This window comes from Syngnathus floridae, chromosome 15 (assembly GCF_059516105.1).
Source record: "Syngnathus floridae isolate MCC-2025c chromosome 15, RoL_Sflo_1.0, whole genome shotgun sequence".
NCBI classification, from domain to species: domain Eukaryota; kingdom Metazoa; phylum Chordata; class Actinopteri; order Syngnathiformes; family Syngnathidae; genus Syngnathus; species Syngnathus floridae.
This window is the reverse complement of record NC_142427.1, coordinates 10,419,879-10,432,244: the sequence shown is the minus strand read 5'-3', so window position 1 is coordinate 10,432,244 and position 12,366 is coordinate 10,419,879. Positions and strand designations below refer to the sequence as shown.

General features: G+C 53.8%; 3 protein-coding genes across 4 annotated transcripts; all 3 read left to right on the top strand.

The window, feature by feature from the left end:
• The first annotated feature begins 59 nt into the window (after positions 1–59).
• Positions 60–4,338, top strand: oatx (organic anion transporter X). Its single transcript, XM_088398812.1, has 14 exons — positions 60–999; positions 1,375–1,536; positions 1,604–1,677; positions 1,739–1,868; positions 1,968–2,071; positions 2,177–2,331; positions 2,431–2,599; positions 2,670–2,793; positions 2,883–2,998; positions 3,120–3,174; positions 3,239–3,398; positions 3,467–3,575; positions 3,667–3,745; positions 3,807–4,338. The coding sequence occupies exons 1-14, from the start codon at positions 973–975 to the stop codon at positions 4,044–4,046; spliced, it is 1,704 nt and encodes a 567-aa protein (XP_088254938.1). The 5' UTR covers positions 60–972; the 3' UTR covers positions 4,047–4,338.
• Positions 4,339–4,811: 473 nt separating this feature from the next.
• Positions 4,812–8,111, top strand: pwwp2a (PWWP domain containing 2A). The gene is made up of 2 exons (XM_088398803.1): positions 4,812–5,680; positions 5,965–8,111. The coding sequence occupies exons 1-2, from the start codon at positions 4,842–4,844 to the stop codon at positions 7,619–7,621; spliced, it is 2,496 nt and encodes an 831-aa protein (XP_088254929.1). The 5' UTR covers positions 4,812–4,841; the 3' UTR covers positions 7,622–8,111.
• A 356-nt stretch (positions 8,112–8,467) lies between these two features.
• Positions 8,468–12,095, top strand: kctd7 (potassium channel tetramerization domain containing 7). Of its 2 annotated transcripts, none has more exons than XM_088398824.1 (4): positions 8,468–10,568; positions 10,950–11,119; positions 11,279–11,457; positions 11,559–12,095. In XM_088398824.1, the coding sequence occupies exons 1-4, from the start codon at positions 10,248–10,250 to the stop codon at positions 11,939–11,941; spliced, it is 1,053 nt and encodes a 350-aa protein (XP_088254950.1). In that variant the 5' UTR covers positions 8,468–10,247; the 3' UTR covers positions 11,942–12,095. The 2 variants fall into 2 exon arrangements, with proteins under 2 accessions (XP_088254950.1, XP_088254949.1); XM_088398823.1 differs by having other exon boundaries at positions 11,541–12,095.
• The last annotated feature ends 271 nt before the right edge of the window (positions 12,096–12,366 follow it).

Below are 12,366 nucleotides of genomic sequence, written 5' to 3'. Positions count from 1 at the left end.
TTTTTTTGGTGAATAAGTGACCTTCAACTTTTTAAGGCCAGCTAGCGTTAGCAATGATTGTCCGAGCGATTGTGCAAACGCTGGCCGTCAATGTTCAACCCCGTCGACACGTGTCAGACGCCCTAAAGAAGAACCGGTGTCCGTCCGACGCTGTGTTCAGCTGGCGACCTCGTGACCGTCGCTCACCCGCCAATTTGTTTGTTAGGAGTCCCGCCCCAGGGGTGAATTCCAAGAAGATGCCTTGCGCCAACATTGATGCAGCTCGCGTTCATTGAGGGCAGAAGGAAACGTTTAGAAAAAGAATCGAATGGAATCCATATTGCAATTGGCATCATTATTTTTTCAAAATCATCTTCCTGTATATTTTTTAACCAAGACGATCAATACATGAATCGATAACATCAAATTCTGCACCAATGTTTCAGCCTTCCCTGGTCCGGCGAATAAACCGTGAATGAACGAGAGACATTTTATCGATACGAGTCAATAAAATCAAGTTGGGAAGTTTTCCCGGTTCAGACGCAAATTCGGATTGCCGGAGTTTAGTGTTGGAAATTGTAATGACCAGCAGTTTTTGGAGTTATGCCTGTTCACAATGACTCGTCTTCGTGTCGCTCAAGTTATTACCAGCAAGTCTCGCATGAACATTAACAGACACCGCAATGAGGTGGGGGTCGGAGGGGTGTGTGTGTGCTTGAGGAGGGCAAGGGGGTTTCATTGAGAGCCAAGTGACACGTCAAAGTCTGCACACCCCGGAGGAGGACTTCTCGCCGTGGTCTGGCCGTCGGGTCCCGGTACTGTACAGTAAGCAAACGTTCGGAAATCCTCTTGTGCACTTTTAAGCCTTTAAGGCGACTCAGCAGACTGCCGGGGAAAAAACAACCAAAAAAAAAACCCGTCATGACAACTTTCAGTGGCTTGGGTGTTTTTCTGACAGGTTGATTTGAAGGTGAGAAGAACGTCATCTTCAGGATGGGCTTCAGTGAGCTGCTGGATGAGGTGAGTGATGTGAAAGCGTTGGGAGAACCAGCTGCATGTGTGGAGTGGAGAGGAGAGTGCCGCCGTGCCGCGTGCGGTGACGTGTCCGATTCGTTTCAAGTCGCCGTCGTCTCGAAAACCCGTCTGCGACCAGTCCGTTGCGTCACCATACTTGCAATTGACTGGCGACCGGTCCATTTTGGAGCGGGTCCCACCCGACCAGTTTTGTCCCTTTTGACGAGCGACCGGTGTCAAGCTTGTCCACGTGCCCTTCTATGGGCGAACGACCGGTCCATTGGTTGTCTGTACGTTGAGCGTGTGATTGGACAAACGAGCAGGAAGTTGTGGCTGGCTGGAGCGGAATATTTCAGTCCGCTCCTGTGTGCCACCGCTCAGATGGGCGGTTTTGGGCGCTACCAGTGGCTCCACGTGACCCTCATCAGTTTCCCGGGCCTGCTGATGGCGAGTCAGAACCTCCTGAACAACTTTGTCTCAGGGACCCCCAGCCACCACTGCAGCGTGTCCACCAATCATAGCCTCTGGAACCTCACGCAGCAGGTAGGTGATCAGTTGGCATCTCGCACGACCACTCACCGTGCCATTGACGCCACGCCACGCGCTTTAGGTGGACCAGCAAGACGTTTTGAAGGCCTTCATCCCAATGGACGCCTCAGGAACGCGGCTGGATCGCTGCAGGAGGTTTCTGGGCCGCCTACCTACGTGGGCTAGCGGCACGTGGGTAACGTTGACTTGCTTTCAGATACGTGACGCCGCAGTGGGAGTTGCTAACCGCCAACAACTCGGCTAACATAAGTCACCTGCCCACCGAAAGCTGCGCGGACGGCTGGACTTTCGAGTCCTCGGAGTTCCGAGCCACCACCGTTTCCGAGGTGAGTGGGAAGTTTACGCCATACGGCAGGAAGTTGTCGACATCCAGCAGCAGCAGCAAACCATCCGGAATGGATTGGTGTTGGATTGTGTGTCTTCAGTGGGATTTGGTGTGTACGCGGCGTCCTCTCAAGCAGATGATCCAGACGGTGTACATGGGTGGCGTTTTAGCGGGCGCCGTCGTCTACGGCGGCCTGTCCGACAGGTGAGCCTCTTTGCTTCTGGCCCCCTTCTGCAGCTGCTTCCCTCTGGTGGACGCTACCGGGCATTGCAAAAGGGGACAAAAAAGATGATTGTGTTTTTATCTCAGGTTCGGGCGGCGCTCTATCCTGATTTGGTCGTACCTGCAGCTGGGCGTCCTGGGCTCCTGCTGCGTCCTGTCGCAGTCTTACTCCATCTACTGCATGTTCCGCTTCCTGAGCGGCATGGCGGTGTCAGGCATCATCCTCAACTCCGTCTCCCTGAGTATCACCTTTACGTTTTTACTTTGAGGTTCTCGGCGGGCGAGCGAGCGAGCACGCGGCCTTGATCAACTGCGCCGACGCTCTTGTCGTTTGTCGTCAGAGGTGGAGTGGATCCCGACCAAAACCCGGACTCTGGCAGGAACGCTCACCTCCTTCTACTTCACCTTTGGTCAGCTGCTCTTGGCTGGTTTGGCTTATTGGCTGAGGGACTGGAGGAAGCTGCAGTTGGTGGTGTGCGCTCCCCACTTCCTCTCCTTTGCCTTCAGCTGGTCGGTGCTCGCCGCCGCCACGGTGTCGCTCGCCTCCAAAACGGCCCTCTGATGAAAACCCTGCTCACAGGTGGTTGGCAGAGTCGCCGCGGTGGCTGGTCCTTCGGGGTCGATCCCAGGACGCCTTGAAGACCCTCCGCAGAGTGGCTCTCATCAACGGAAAACCCAAAATGACGGAAAAGCTGACGCTGGAGGTTGTCCTGTCGCGCATCTACTAATGAAACCCAACCACTTGCTGGCCCAACTTGAAATTCCTTGGCATGCCACAACGTGTGACCTGCAGGTGCTTCACTCCCACATGAGCAAAGAGATGGAGTGCCATCGCAAGACGCTGACCGCCTACGACCTGCTGAGGACGCCTGGAATGAGACGCATCTCTGTTGGCCTCATCGCCGTCTGGTGAGGAACAACTTGGAAGCACTTCACGTTTCAAAGAGGCTAACGTGGAATGTGGTGACTTACTCCCACCCACCACCGCCAGCAGCCATTCTCATGATTTCCGCCCGTGTTCCTTCCACAGGTTCTCCACCAGCTTTGCGTACTACGGTTTGGCGATGGACCTGCAGAAGTTTGGGGTGAGCGTGCTAATATTTGGACTGCGCCACATGCTAAGCTAAGGGCTCCCGTTCCTCGATGCAGGTGAGTATCTACGTGATGCAGCTCATCTTTGGAGCCGTGGATTTTCCCTCCAAGTTTGTGGCTCTGGCCATGCTCACTTTCCTCGGGAGGAGGGTGACTCAGGCCTTGTGCCTCCTCATGTCCGCCCTCTTCATCTTCGCCAACACCTTAGTCCCGACGGGTATCGCACACTCAAAAACAAAAATCCGCTTGTGCAGTTTGTGTACACAGTTTGTATTCCTCTGTCAGACATGCAGGTGGTCAGAACCACGTTGGCGTGTCTCGGTAAGGCCTTCACCTCGGCGTCCTTTACTACCGTTTACTTGTACACTGGAGAACTTTACCCAACCATCATCAGGTATGATTTCTCAAAATGTACACTCAAACTATTGGTCGTATTGCGCTTGGCTACGTTACCACCGACGACACTTTAACGTGGAACCTGGCAGGCAAACCGGAATGGGTCTGGTGTCCACGATGGCCAGAGTGGGCAGCATGGCGGCCCCCGCCGTACTCATCTTGGATGAGGTAAAGCTATATTATTAGAAGTGCTTTCTTTGCAATTAATACCATTTGGCACCCCTTCCAGGTTTTCCCCGCTCTGCCCAGCGTGGTGTACGGGGGTGCGGCGGTGCTGGCTTCGGGCTTCGCTTGCTTGCTGCCGGAAACGCTCAATGCTCCGCTGCCGGATACGATCCAGGATGTGGAGGAGAGATGGTCTGGAAAAAGGCACGCCGGCCAGAAGGAAGGTTCGTCAGAAGACGAGCAAGTGGAGCTGTCTTTAAAACAAGTGAAAGAAGTTGAAGGAAGCGGTCTCAATGCCCTCTGACCAATTATGACCACTTATTCACAGATGTGATCATTTGATCCATCTTTTGTTATGTAATAATCATATGATGTGTTGATTTACAATTGTAACCCGTGTCTTTCATTTATATGAAATAAGCATCGATTGATCCAATTAATGTGCCGTCTGATACAGAAACAAGAAATATAAATGGTAATGATGAAAGAGACTGTTTTGTTTTCAACTGTTCTGTCATCATCTTGTCTGTTCACAAGCTGTTTCAAAAGAATGAACATGTCAAATAAGTTACGGTGGAGGTCAAATATGAATAAATTTAGTCATGTGTAGTAGTGGGTTAAAGTTTAACAATATATCTACACGCGAGTAGATAATTGAACACATAAAATCCAATGTCATGGCTGTAATTGTCGGGAGAAATGCAGAAAAATACGATATGTTTCATCCGAGTGAAGATAGAATAGAATCATGAATAATTATCAATAGCCCTCCGTTCTTTTCTTATTTTCATTTCTGATGTGATTTCGTGAGGAATGAAAAGATGTTTTTTTATGTGTCCGACTGTATATTGTGAACGCCTCCTTGCGTCAAGTGACTTTTTGTCGTTCATAGGATGGATGCTGGCCGATGTTTTGTTTCGCGTAAAGACGAGCATCCTGGTGACGTCATTGCGCTTCCGTGTCTCCGACCAATCGGGCCACATGTCCTCCGGGCTTTCATTTGACCGACAGCCGTGATGGCCAATCGCGGGGCTCCAATACTCTGACCCTTGGCACAAGGGGGCGGGGTGACGCGCGCTCGCTAGCACAGCGGAAGAAAATGGCGGCCGTGGCCACCGAGCCAGGAGCTGCGGCGATTCGGACGGCAGCGACGACCGACAACGGCTCACTGGAACCGAGCTTGAGCGGCCAGGGGCGCATTTTAGACTCCCAGGAGCCCGAAGGAGCGCCTGAACCCGAGCCAGCCGTGGCGCCCGAGCTGGCCGCGGAGTTGTTTAGCGCCCGCTTGGGAGACGGTGGCGACGGGGAGGAGCGCCGCCATGTCAAGCTGGAGCTGGAGCTGGACCCCGCGGCGGGAAAAGTCCAAGGTGAGGTCGCCGCTGGCGACGCGCTCGTCCACAACCGGAGCGCCAGCTTCAGTCTCGGGGAAGCGTCATGGAGTGACTCGGCGCAGGCGGCCTACTGTAGCATCCTCGCGCAGCCCAAGCCCTCCTCCTCCGCCGTCTTCCTGCACTCCTTCCCGGCCCCCCGTCACCCGCCCGGCGCCGAGGCCGGCCTTTCGCTAGCGGAACCGGCGGAACCGACCACGAACGCCGCAGACCAGGACCGAGGCTACCCGGCTTCTGTCCAACCCGAGCAGAAGCCTGATGCTAGCCAAGACGCCGGTTTGGTCGGTACCGCGGACGCGAATCCGGATTCTGAGGAAAGGGGCCCGTGTTGCATGGACCTGACACCGGACGTCAAGCCTTCCGAAGTCTCGTCGGGAGCTGAAACCGTGTCGTGCGCGACGCGGCACGGCGGTTGCGTGCAGGACCTGAGCCTCAGCCTCGGCTCCGAGGTTCGGGTCTCCTTGGACCACGTCATCGATGACGCGCTGGTTGTGTCGTTCCGGGTGGGCGAGAAGCTCTTCTCCGGCGTTCTCATGGACATTTCCAAAAGGTACGACAAAGGTGGATTATTTCTTGACAAACAACATGAAATAACTTTGTGAGATTTGGCCACCAGCCTTCTACTTTTCTGCCATTCATATCTGTGAGTCCATTCACACAACCCATCGTCTTCTTTATTTGACATTTCAAAATGGGCCAAGAGCTTAGTGAACCACTTTACACGTCGAGTTTGCGTCTGGAGGCAACAAAGGACGTTGGGGCTTACCTTGAAGGTGTTTTATTTGGATAGGTTGTCACATTTGAGTCTCTAAGGTTCTCCTTCCCTTTGCACAGGTTCGGACCATACGGAATTCCCATTACGCCCTTTCCCCGGCGGGAAGACCAGAGTCGACCTCAGAGGGACGCCATCCCTGCGGAGGCTCCCGTGTCCCCCAAGCAGGAAGTGGCCACGGATGATGATGCGACACCTTGCCCATGGAGCTCCAAGCCGCCCCCACTGTTCCAGGAGGGGGCGCCGTACCCGCCCCCGCTGTTCATCAGGGACACCTACAACCAGGCGTTACCTCAGCCGCTGCCCCGGAAGATCAAGAGGCCCAAGCGGCGCTACCGCTGCGAGGAACCAACCTCAATCATGAACGCCATCAAGCTGCGCCCCCGCCAGGTGCTGTGCGACAAGTGCAAAGGCGTGGTGGTGGCAGCCGGCCGCCGGCCGGGCACCGTAGACCTGAGAGGCGAAGAGGTGTCGCGGCGACGGAAAGCGGCGGAAGGGCCCGTCTCGGCTGAAGTCAAGCGACTAAGGAGTGACGACAAGGGCAGTCGCAGCGACAGACGCGCCCCATCGGGGATCCGAGTGTCCGCCGCCGCTTCTGCGTCCTCGCCTCGTGTCCTGCGGGCTGTATCCTCGTCCTCGTCCATGCGTCTGAAGCTTAACTCTAAGAAGGTTCTCCCCAAAGGAACCCCAGCGGATCGCTCCAAAACTCGCCAGGTTCTCAAGAAGCTGGCGCGGAACTCGCAGCCGTCACCGCCGCCTCTGCCGCTTGGGGAGAACCAGGACAGAGAGGCCGGAGGCGGCGGGGGCAAAGCCTTGACGCGCGCCGCCGCCTTGCAAAACCACAACCAGAACCAGAAGGTCCACTTCACCCGCCGCCTGCAGCACCTTAGCACCACCCTGGTGGGCCCCGCCTCGCACACTGCGCTGCCGCCTCGAATGCGCCTCAAACCCCAAAGGTATCGTACCGACGACCCTCAGGCCACACCCTCCTCTTCCTCCTTCTCCTCTTCCTCCTCTTCCTCGCCTCCCAAACACACTCGTTCAGCCGCCTCTAGCCCCAAGCTTCCCGCACACGAGCCCGCGCCGCCCTCACCGCGCCTCGCCCCCAGTCCCACGCCGCCCGCTTCTATTTATGCTGCTACGGAGGCCAAGGAGGCTCCACCTCCGCCTCCTTCCCACCCCCCGCACCACAGCGTCTCGGAGACCGTAGACCCGGTTTCCTTAGTGCCCCCCTGCCCGGCTTCCGCCGAGGCGCTGGTCGGCGACGAGGAAGGAGGTGAACTGAAACGGCATCGCAAGTCTTCCACGTCGTCCTCCTCTTCCTCGTCGTCGACGACGACGACAACTCCGTCGTCCGTTTTCTCCAAGTCGGTGTCCAAATGTCTGCTGCCCGACGGGCGCACCGTGTGCGTGGGCGACATCGTGTGGGCCAAAATCTACGGGTTCCCCTGGTGGCCGGCGCGGGTGCTGGGCATCACGGTGGCTCGGCGGGCCAATGCCGTGTTGGCGGCGCGGCAAGAGGCGCGCGTGTCCTGGTTCGGCTCGCCCACCACCTCCTTCCTGCCGCTCTCGCAGCTGTCCCCCTTCCTGGAGAGCTTCCAGTCGCGCTTCGACAGGAAGCGGAAGGGCCCGTACCGTCGCGCCATCTCCGAGGCCGCCAGCGCCGCCAAGCAGCTGACGCCCGAAGTGCGTGCGCTGCTCACACAGTTTGAGACGTAGCAGTAGAACGGGACGCCGCTCCCGCCCCCTTTGCTGCAGGATGTCACGTGCGATCGTGCCAGCCAGCGCTCTGTTGTTGGGAATCGCTGTTCTGAACGAGCGAGCGAGGTTGAAGATTTTTGGGGACGCGTGCATTTTATGGTTGGTTTGTTTGGGCTTTGTTTTTTTCATGCTGTGACGGAGACAAAGAACTAATAGAAGCTGTGAAACCGTTCTCCAAACTGAGGTCATGGGGTTGGAGTTGTCATTCCCACTCTGAGCCAGTTTGCCAGGACACCCCCTCCCCTCTCCCCCCCCCCTCCCCATGATGATGATGACAAATGGTGTATTTTCCCTCTCTGTTTGTCTCCTGCTCCATTTTGGGGAAAAAAATTCCATCTGTTTGCAGATTAGCAATTCTGAACAAAAACGAGTTTGTGGAAATGTTTTTTTTTTTCCCCCCCTTTCTCTGATGTTCCAAATCTTAAATAAAACTTCCTTTTGAATTGTGGTCATTTGAGCTTTTTTTCTTCTGCCGCCACTGCTGCGCCTGCGCGACTCGACGCTTTTTTTTTTCCGGTTCTCGGCTTTTGTTACCTGCAAACAGAGTGTTTTGAAGCGAGCAGAGTGGGAAAATACTACCACGGACTAAATTTAAGACACAAACGCGCACGACGGGACCATCGTTGTTGTTCGGGTCAACTAACCGGGCCCTAGGTCACGGAAAGCCACTTGGCAGTCACTATTCCGACAGCTCGGCCACTGTTTGACATTCTTGTGCTGGAGTTAAACAAACGGCATTATTAGCAAGACAGTGATGATGACGTAACATCTCTGTCATTGCAGCTCCGCCTCCCTGAAGAGCTGCTGACGTCATCGACGCCGCCGTCATCAGCCTGGCCGTCGGTCACACGGACTCGACTCACCGATCAATATTTAATGAGTATATTTATGAAGCCGAGTGGCTAATTGCTCCGCCCTCTCTCCGGCGCCACTATTACGTTAGCCTAGCCTAGCACGCCAGCTTGTTAATCACCCTAGATGAGTGAGGCCATAAAATGTTGCATGTGCTGTCAAATCTAATGGATTGATTAGGGTAGGGCAATCAATGGATTTTTAATTCTTGAATGGAGTTTTTGTTTTTTTGCAGGAAGAGCATTGGCAGCACACTTCCTCCTGAAGGCCTTTGTTTCCAAAAGTTTCTTATCAATCTCCTTAACAGGTACAAAAAGTCATCAACAACTCATCGCTTATCAAACAACTATTTTAATCAATCGATCAATCGCTTCGAGACTTGAAATTGTCCAAGTCTTTAGAATTTTGGCCTTTCTCCAATCGATATTTGCTCCTTTCTCTTGTCCTCCATGCAAGCAGACCAATTGTCTTTGTGTTGAATTAAAATGCAACATTGGCAAACATCTGCTGTTGTTATGTTAAGGAGCAAACAAGGAACAGAATCATCTTCCACTCATGTTTGCACATGGATGGAATCACAAGTGAATGGAGAGTTTCTGACTTTTTTGGCCAGGTTGTCTGCCAGGATGTTTCTTTGATTATGTTACCGAAGCATGGAGCTGTCGAACGGATATGGGAGTTAAACTTTTTCTCCAGATTGTCAGCTCCACGCTCATTTGTTTGAAGTAACAAGCATCTCCGAGCAGTAGCAGGGCAGACACCCTCCTCCTCCTCCCCTCCCTGGCAGGAGGTGATGACGTCACGAGGCAACGCGCTAGTGATGTCCATTCCAGTTCTTTTAAGTGAACTGAATCTTTACAATCAGTTCACTCAAAAGATTCGTTCAAAAGAATCGTTCACCGAATCGTCGCTACACTTTCTTATTCATTAATTCTGTTTTTTTTTTTTTTTTTACCTCGTGTGCTGTACCTATTAAAGTGTCCATGAGGTGTACCTTACAACAGGCCACTTCATTAGGGAAAAAGCGAAAGTGAAAAGTGCCACACCTGCCCTCACCCCCACTTTCTGATTGGCTGTTTGAACTGTGACGTCACTTGAACACTCCATTAGGTACACCACCTTTTTCAGGTGTACCTAATAACAGGCCACTTCATTCGGGAAAAATAGTGGTCAGAGCTTAACTGAAAGTGAAAAGTGCCACACCCGCCCTCACCCCACCTCCTGATTGGCTAATTGGTCTGTGACGTCACTCTGACAAACCATTAGGTAAAGTTGGTGAACGGGATATGCAATTCACTGACTCGTTCGTGTACTCGTTTTGTTTTACAGCGAGGTGGCACCAGCTTCAATGCGCATTACCGACACCTACGATGTGGGATAAGTTATGTCATTGCATGTTGGTTGAAGTCATGAACTGAAAAAAAGAACGAATAACTTGACGAAGTGATCCATTCACTCACGTCCACTGAATAGAGTCGTTTCTTTGAACGAATCGTTCACTCACGAGCCAACACTACAACGCGCTTCCTCGCGGGAAGAGACAAGGTAAGGAGCGGGACGCTAAGGTGGTCGCGTCGGCGAGAGGTGGCGCTAGTAGCCGTGGCCTCACGTCGATTTGGATGACACCGGTTCCGCAACCGCATGAAAGAGTGGCGTGTTCGAGAAGCCTCGACCTGTTGTCAACAGAGAAGGGAGTGTTGTGGTTGATGCTCGACAGCCGTAGTCCGCGCGCATGCAACAGAATGGCGCGAGCAGTTCGAACGGCTCCGAAGACGGCGGCGGCGGTGGGGAGCGACAGTCTCCATCCCGAAGCCCCCTGCTGCCGGCGGCGACGACTCGGGTGAGACGCTTCATCCAGGAACGGCGAACGCTGCCGCTGCCCAAAGTCATGGTGGTGTTCTCGGCCGCTGGTGACGCCGAGAAAGCCAACGATGCCATGGCCGACGACGACTCTGGGAAGCCGACCACCCCGGCGGGGGCGGCGGCAGCAGTGACGAACGTCTGCAGGACCAAGCCGGCCTGCTGCCCGCAGGACGCCAAGCAGGAGCAGGAGGTAGTCCGCTAGAATGACATTTACCAAAACAGTTTGTTTTCAATTGTTTGCAAGAATTCCACAAATAAAAGCAACTCATGACGTCATCACCGAGCGCCGAGCTGTTTGGCAAAATGTGTAGTTGAGCTGCTGCGTTGTGATTGGCCTACAATTAGTCACGTGATGAGTGTTGTGCTTTACAATGCTGATTATAGACTTAAACATGACAGACTAATTCCCAGTTCACTTAGTTTGGGGGACAACTGATATCCAGTACTCTTTGAACATAAATTCCTGCTGAATGTATAATTAATGTGCAAAAACTGTTAATGACACTATTAATTGTGGGTATCGCAAAATGAGCAATCAAGCATGCCTTTTTTTTTTTTTTTTCTTGTGAAGCTTCCAGAGGTGGTCTGTCTGAACGTAGGCGGCTCTCACTTCACCACCCGGCTGTCGACGCTGCGCCGCTACGACGACACCATGCTGGCCGCCATGTTCAGCGGGCGCCACCACATCCCGCGCGACGCCGACGGCCGCTTCTTCATCGACCGCGACGGCACCTACTTTGGGTGAATTGCGCCTCTAAATTTCAGGCAACTGACTGAAAACAATCTTTGCCTACTAGCATGTTAACAGACAATGGGGAAAGGCCATAAACGACTCGCAACTCAAACAAGTGTGGTTCCGATTGAGTAGTTCCAACTATATGTGCTGTCGCTGCGGTGAAGGGACATCTTGAACTTCTTGCGAGAGGGCGAGCTGCCCCAGCGCGAGCGTGTGAGGGCGGTGCACCGCGAGGCGCAGTACTACTCCATCGCTCCTCTGCTGGAACGCCTGGAGGACACGCAGCCGCTCACCGGAGAAAAAGTGCGCCAGGCCTTTCTCGACCTGCTTCCCTACTACAAAGGTTGAGCCAAGGCTTTCATATTTGACACACCAAAGAAGTCACCAAGATGTAGTTCTCAGCTTCTCTTCACACTTTCCATCAAGTGCGTTCTGTGCCGGCAGACAATCTGGAGCGGATCGTGGAGATCGCCAAGCTGCGCGCCACGCAGAAGAAGGCACGCTTCGCTAAGCTGAAGGTGTGCGTCTACAAGGAGGAGATGCCCATCACGCCGTACGAGCGGCCGCTCTTCAACTCGCTCCGCTTGGAGCGCACCGGCGAGGGCGGCGAGGCTAAGCTTTTCGAGCACCACTGCGAGGTGGACGTGTCCTTCGGGCCGTGGGAGGCGGTGGCCGACGTCTACGACCTGCTGCACTGCATCGTGGGCGACCTGGCCCGCCGCGGCATCGCCGCCGAGCAGCAGTGCATCGGCGTGTGCGACAAGCACCTCGTCAACCATTACTACTGCAAGAGGCCCATCTACGAGTTCAAGATCACTTGGTGGTGAGGGCGGCGGGAGGGATGAGCATTTCACATTTGCTCGGTTGTTGTTTTACAGAATGTTCCGAACTCTGCTGTTGTACTGTCACATTTTCCCGCTTGGATGTAACAGCTACAATCTCGATCTAGATAGCCTCAACCGATTGCCGATGACTGACGGGACTGTTATGCTCATCCTTGCTTCTATAACTTCACTCGTTCTTATTTCAAGCATTCCGCCTGCCGTTTCCATTTTTTTTTTTGTATGAATAATATAGTGCGTACAAGCAATTGTCGTGACGTAGCGCTTTGTGCTAAGCTAACGGGACCCCCCCCTTGCGTCCTTGTACTTGATGAAGTCGGAGCACCTTGTGATTGTAGCCGAGAAAGTATATATTTTGTACCTCATCGCTAGACTACATTGATGTCCACATTGGGTTTTTTTCTGTATTC

Excerpts from the sequence above, each read along its gene's own strand:
- oatx (XM_088398812.1), top strand. The coding sequence starts at position 973 with ATGGGCTTCAGTGAGCTGCTGGATGAG. Across the intron at positions 1,537-1,603 it reads TCTGGAACCTCACGCAGCAG|GTGGACCAGCAAGACGTTTT; the intron begins GTAGGTGATCAG and ends CACGCGCTTTAG. Across the intron at positions 3,175-3,238 it reads TGGACCTGCAGAAGTTTGGG|GTGAGTATCTACGTGATGCA; the intron begins GTGAGCGTGCTA and ends TCCTCGATGCAG.
- pwwp2a (XM_088398803.1), top strand. The coding sequence starts at position 4,842 with ATGGCGGCCGTGGCCACCGAGCCAGGAGCTGCGGCGATTCGGACGGCA. Across the intron at positions 5,681-5,964 it reads CTCATGGACATTTCCAAAAG|GTTCGGACCATACGGAATTC; the intron begins GTACGACAAAGG and ends CCCTTTGCACAG.
- kctd7 (XM_088398823.1), top strand. The coding sequence starts at position 10,248 with ATGCAACAGAATGGCGCGAGCAGTTCGAACGGCTCCGAAGACGGCGGC. Across the intron at positions 10,569-10,949 it reads ACGCCAAGCAGGAGCAGGAG|CTTCCAGAGGTGGTCTGTCT; the intron begins GTAGTCCGCTAG and ends TTTCTTGTGAAG. Across the intron at positions 11,120-11,278 it reads CGCGACGGCACCTACTTTGG|GGACATCTTGAACTTCTTGC; the intron begins GTGAATTGCGCC and ends GCTGCGGTGAAG.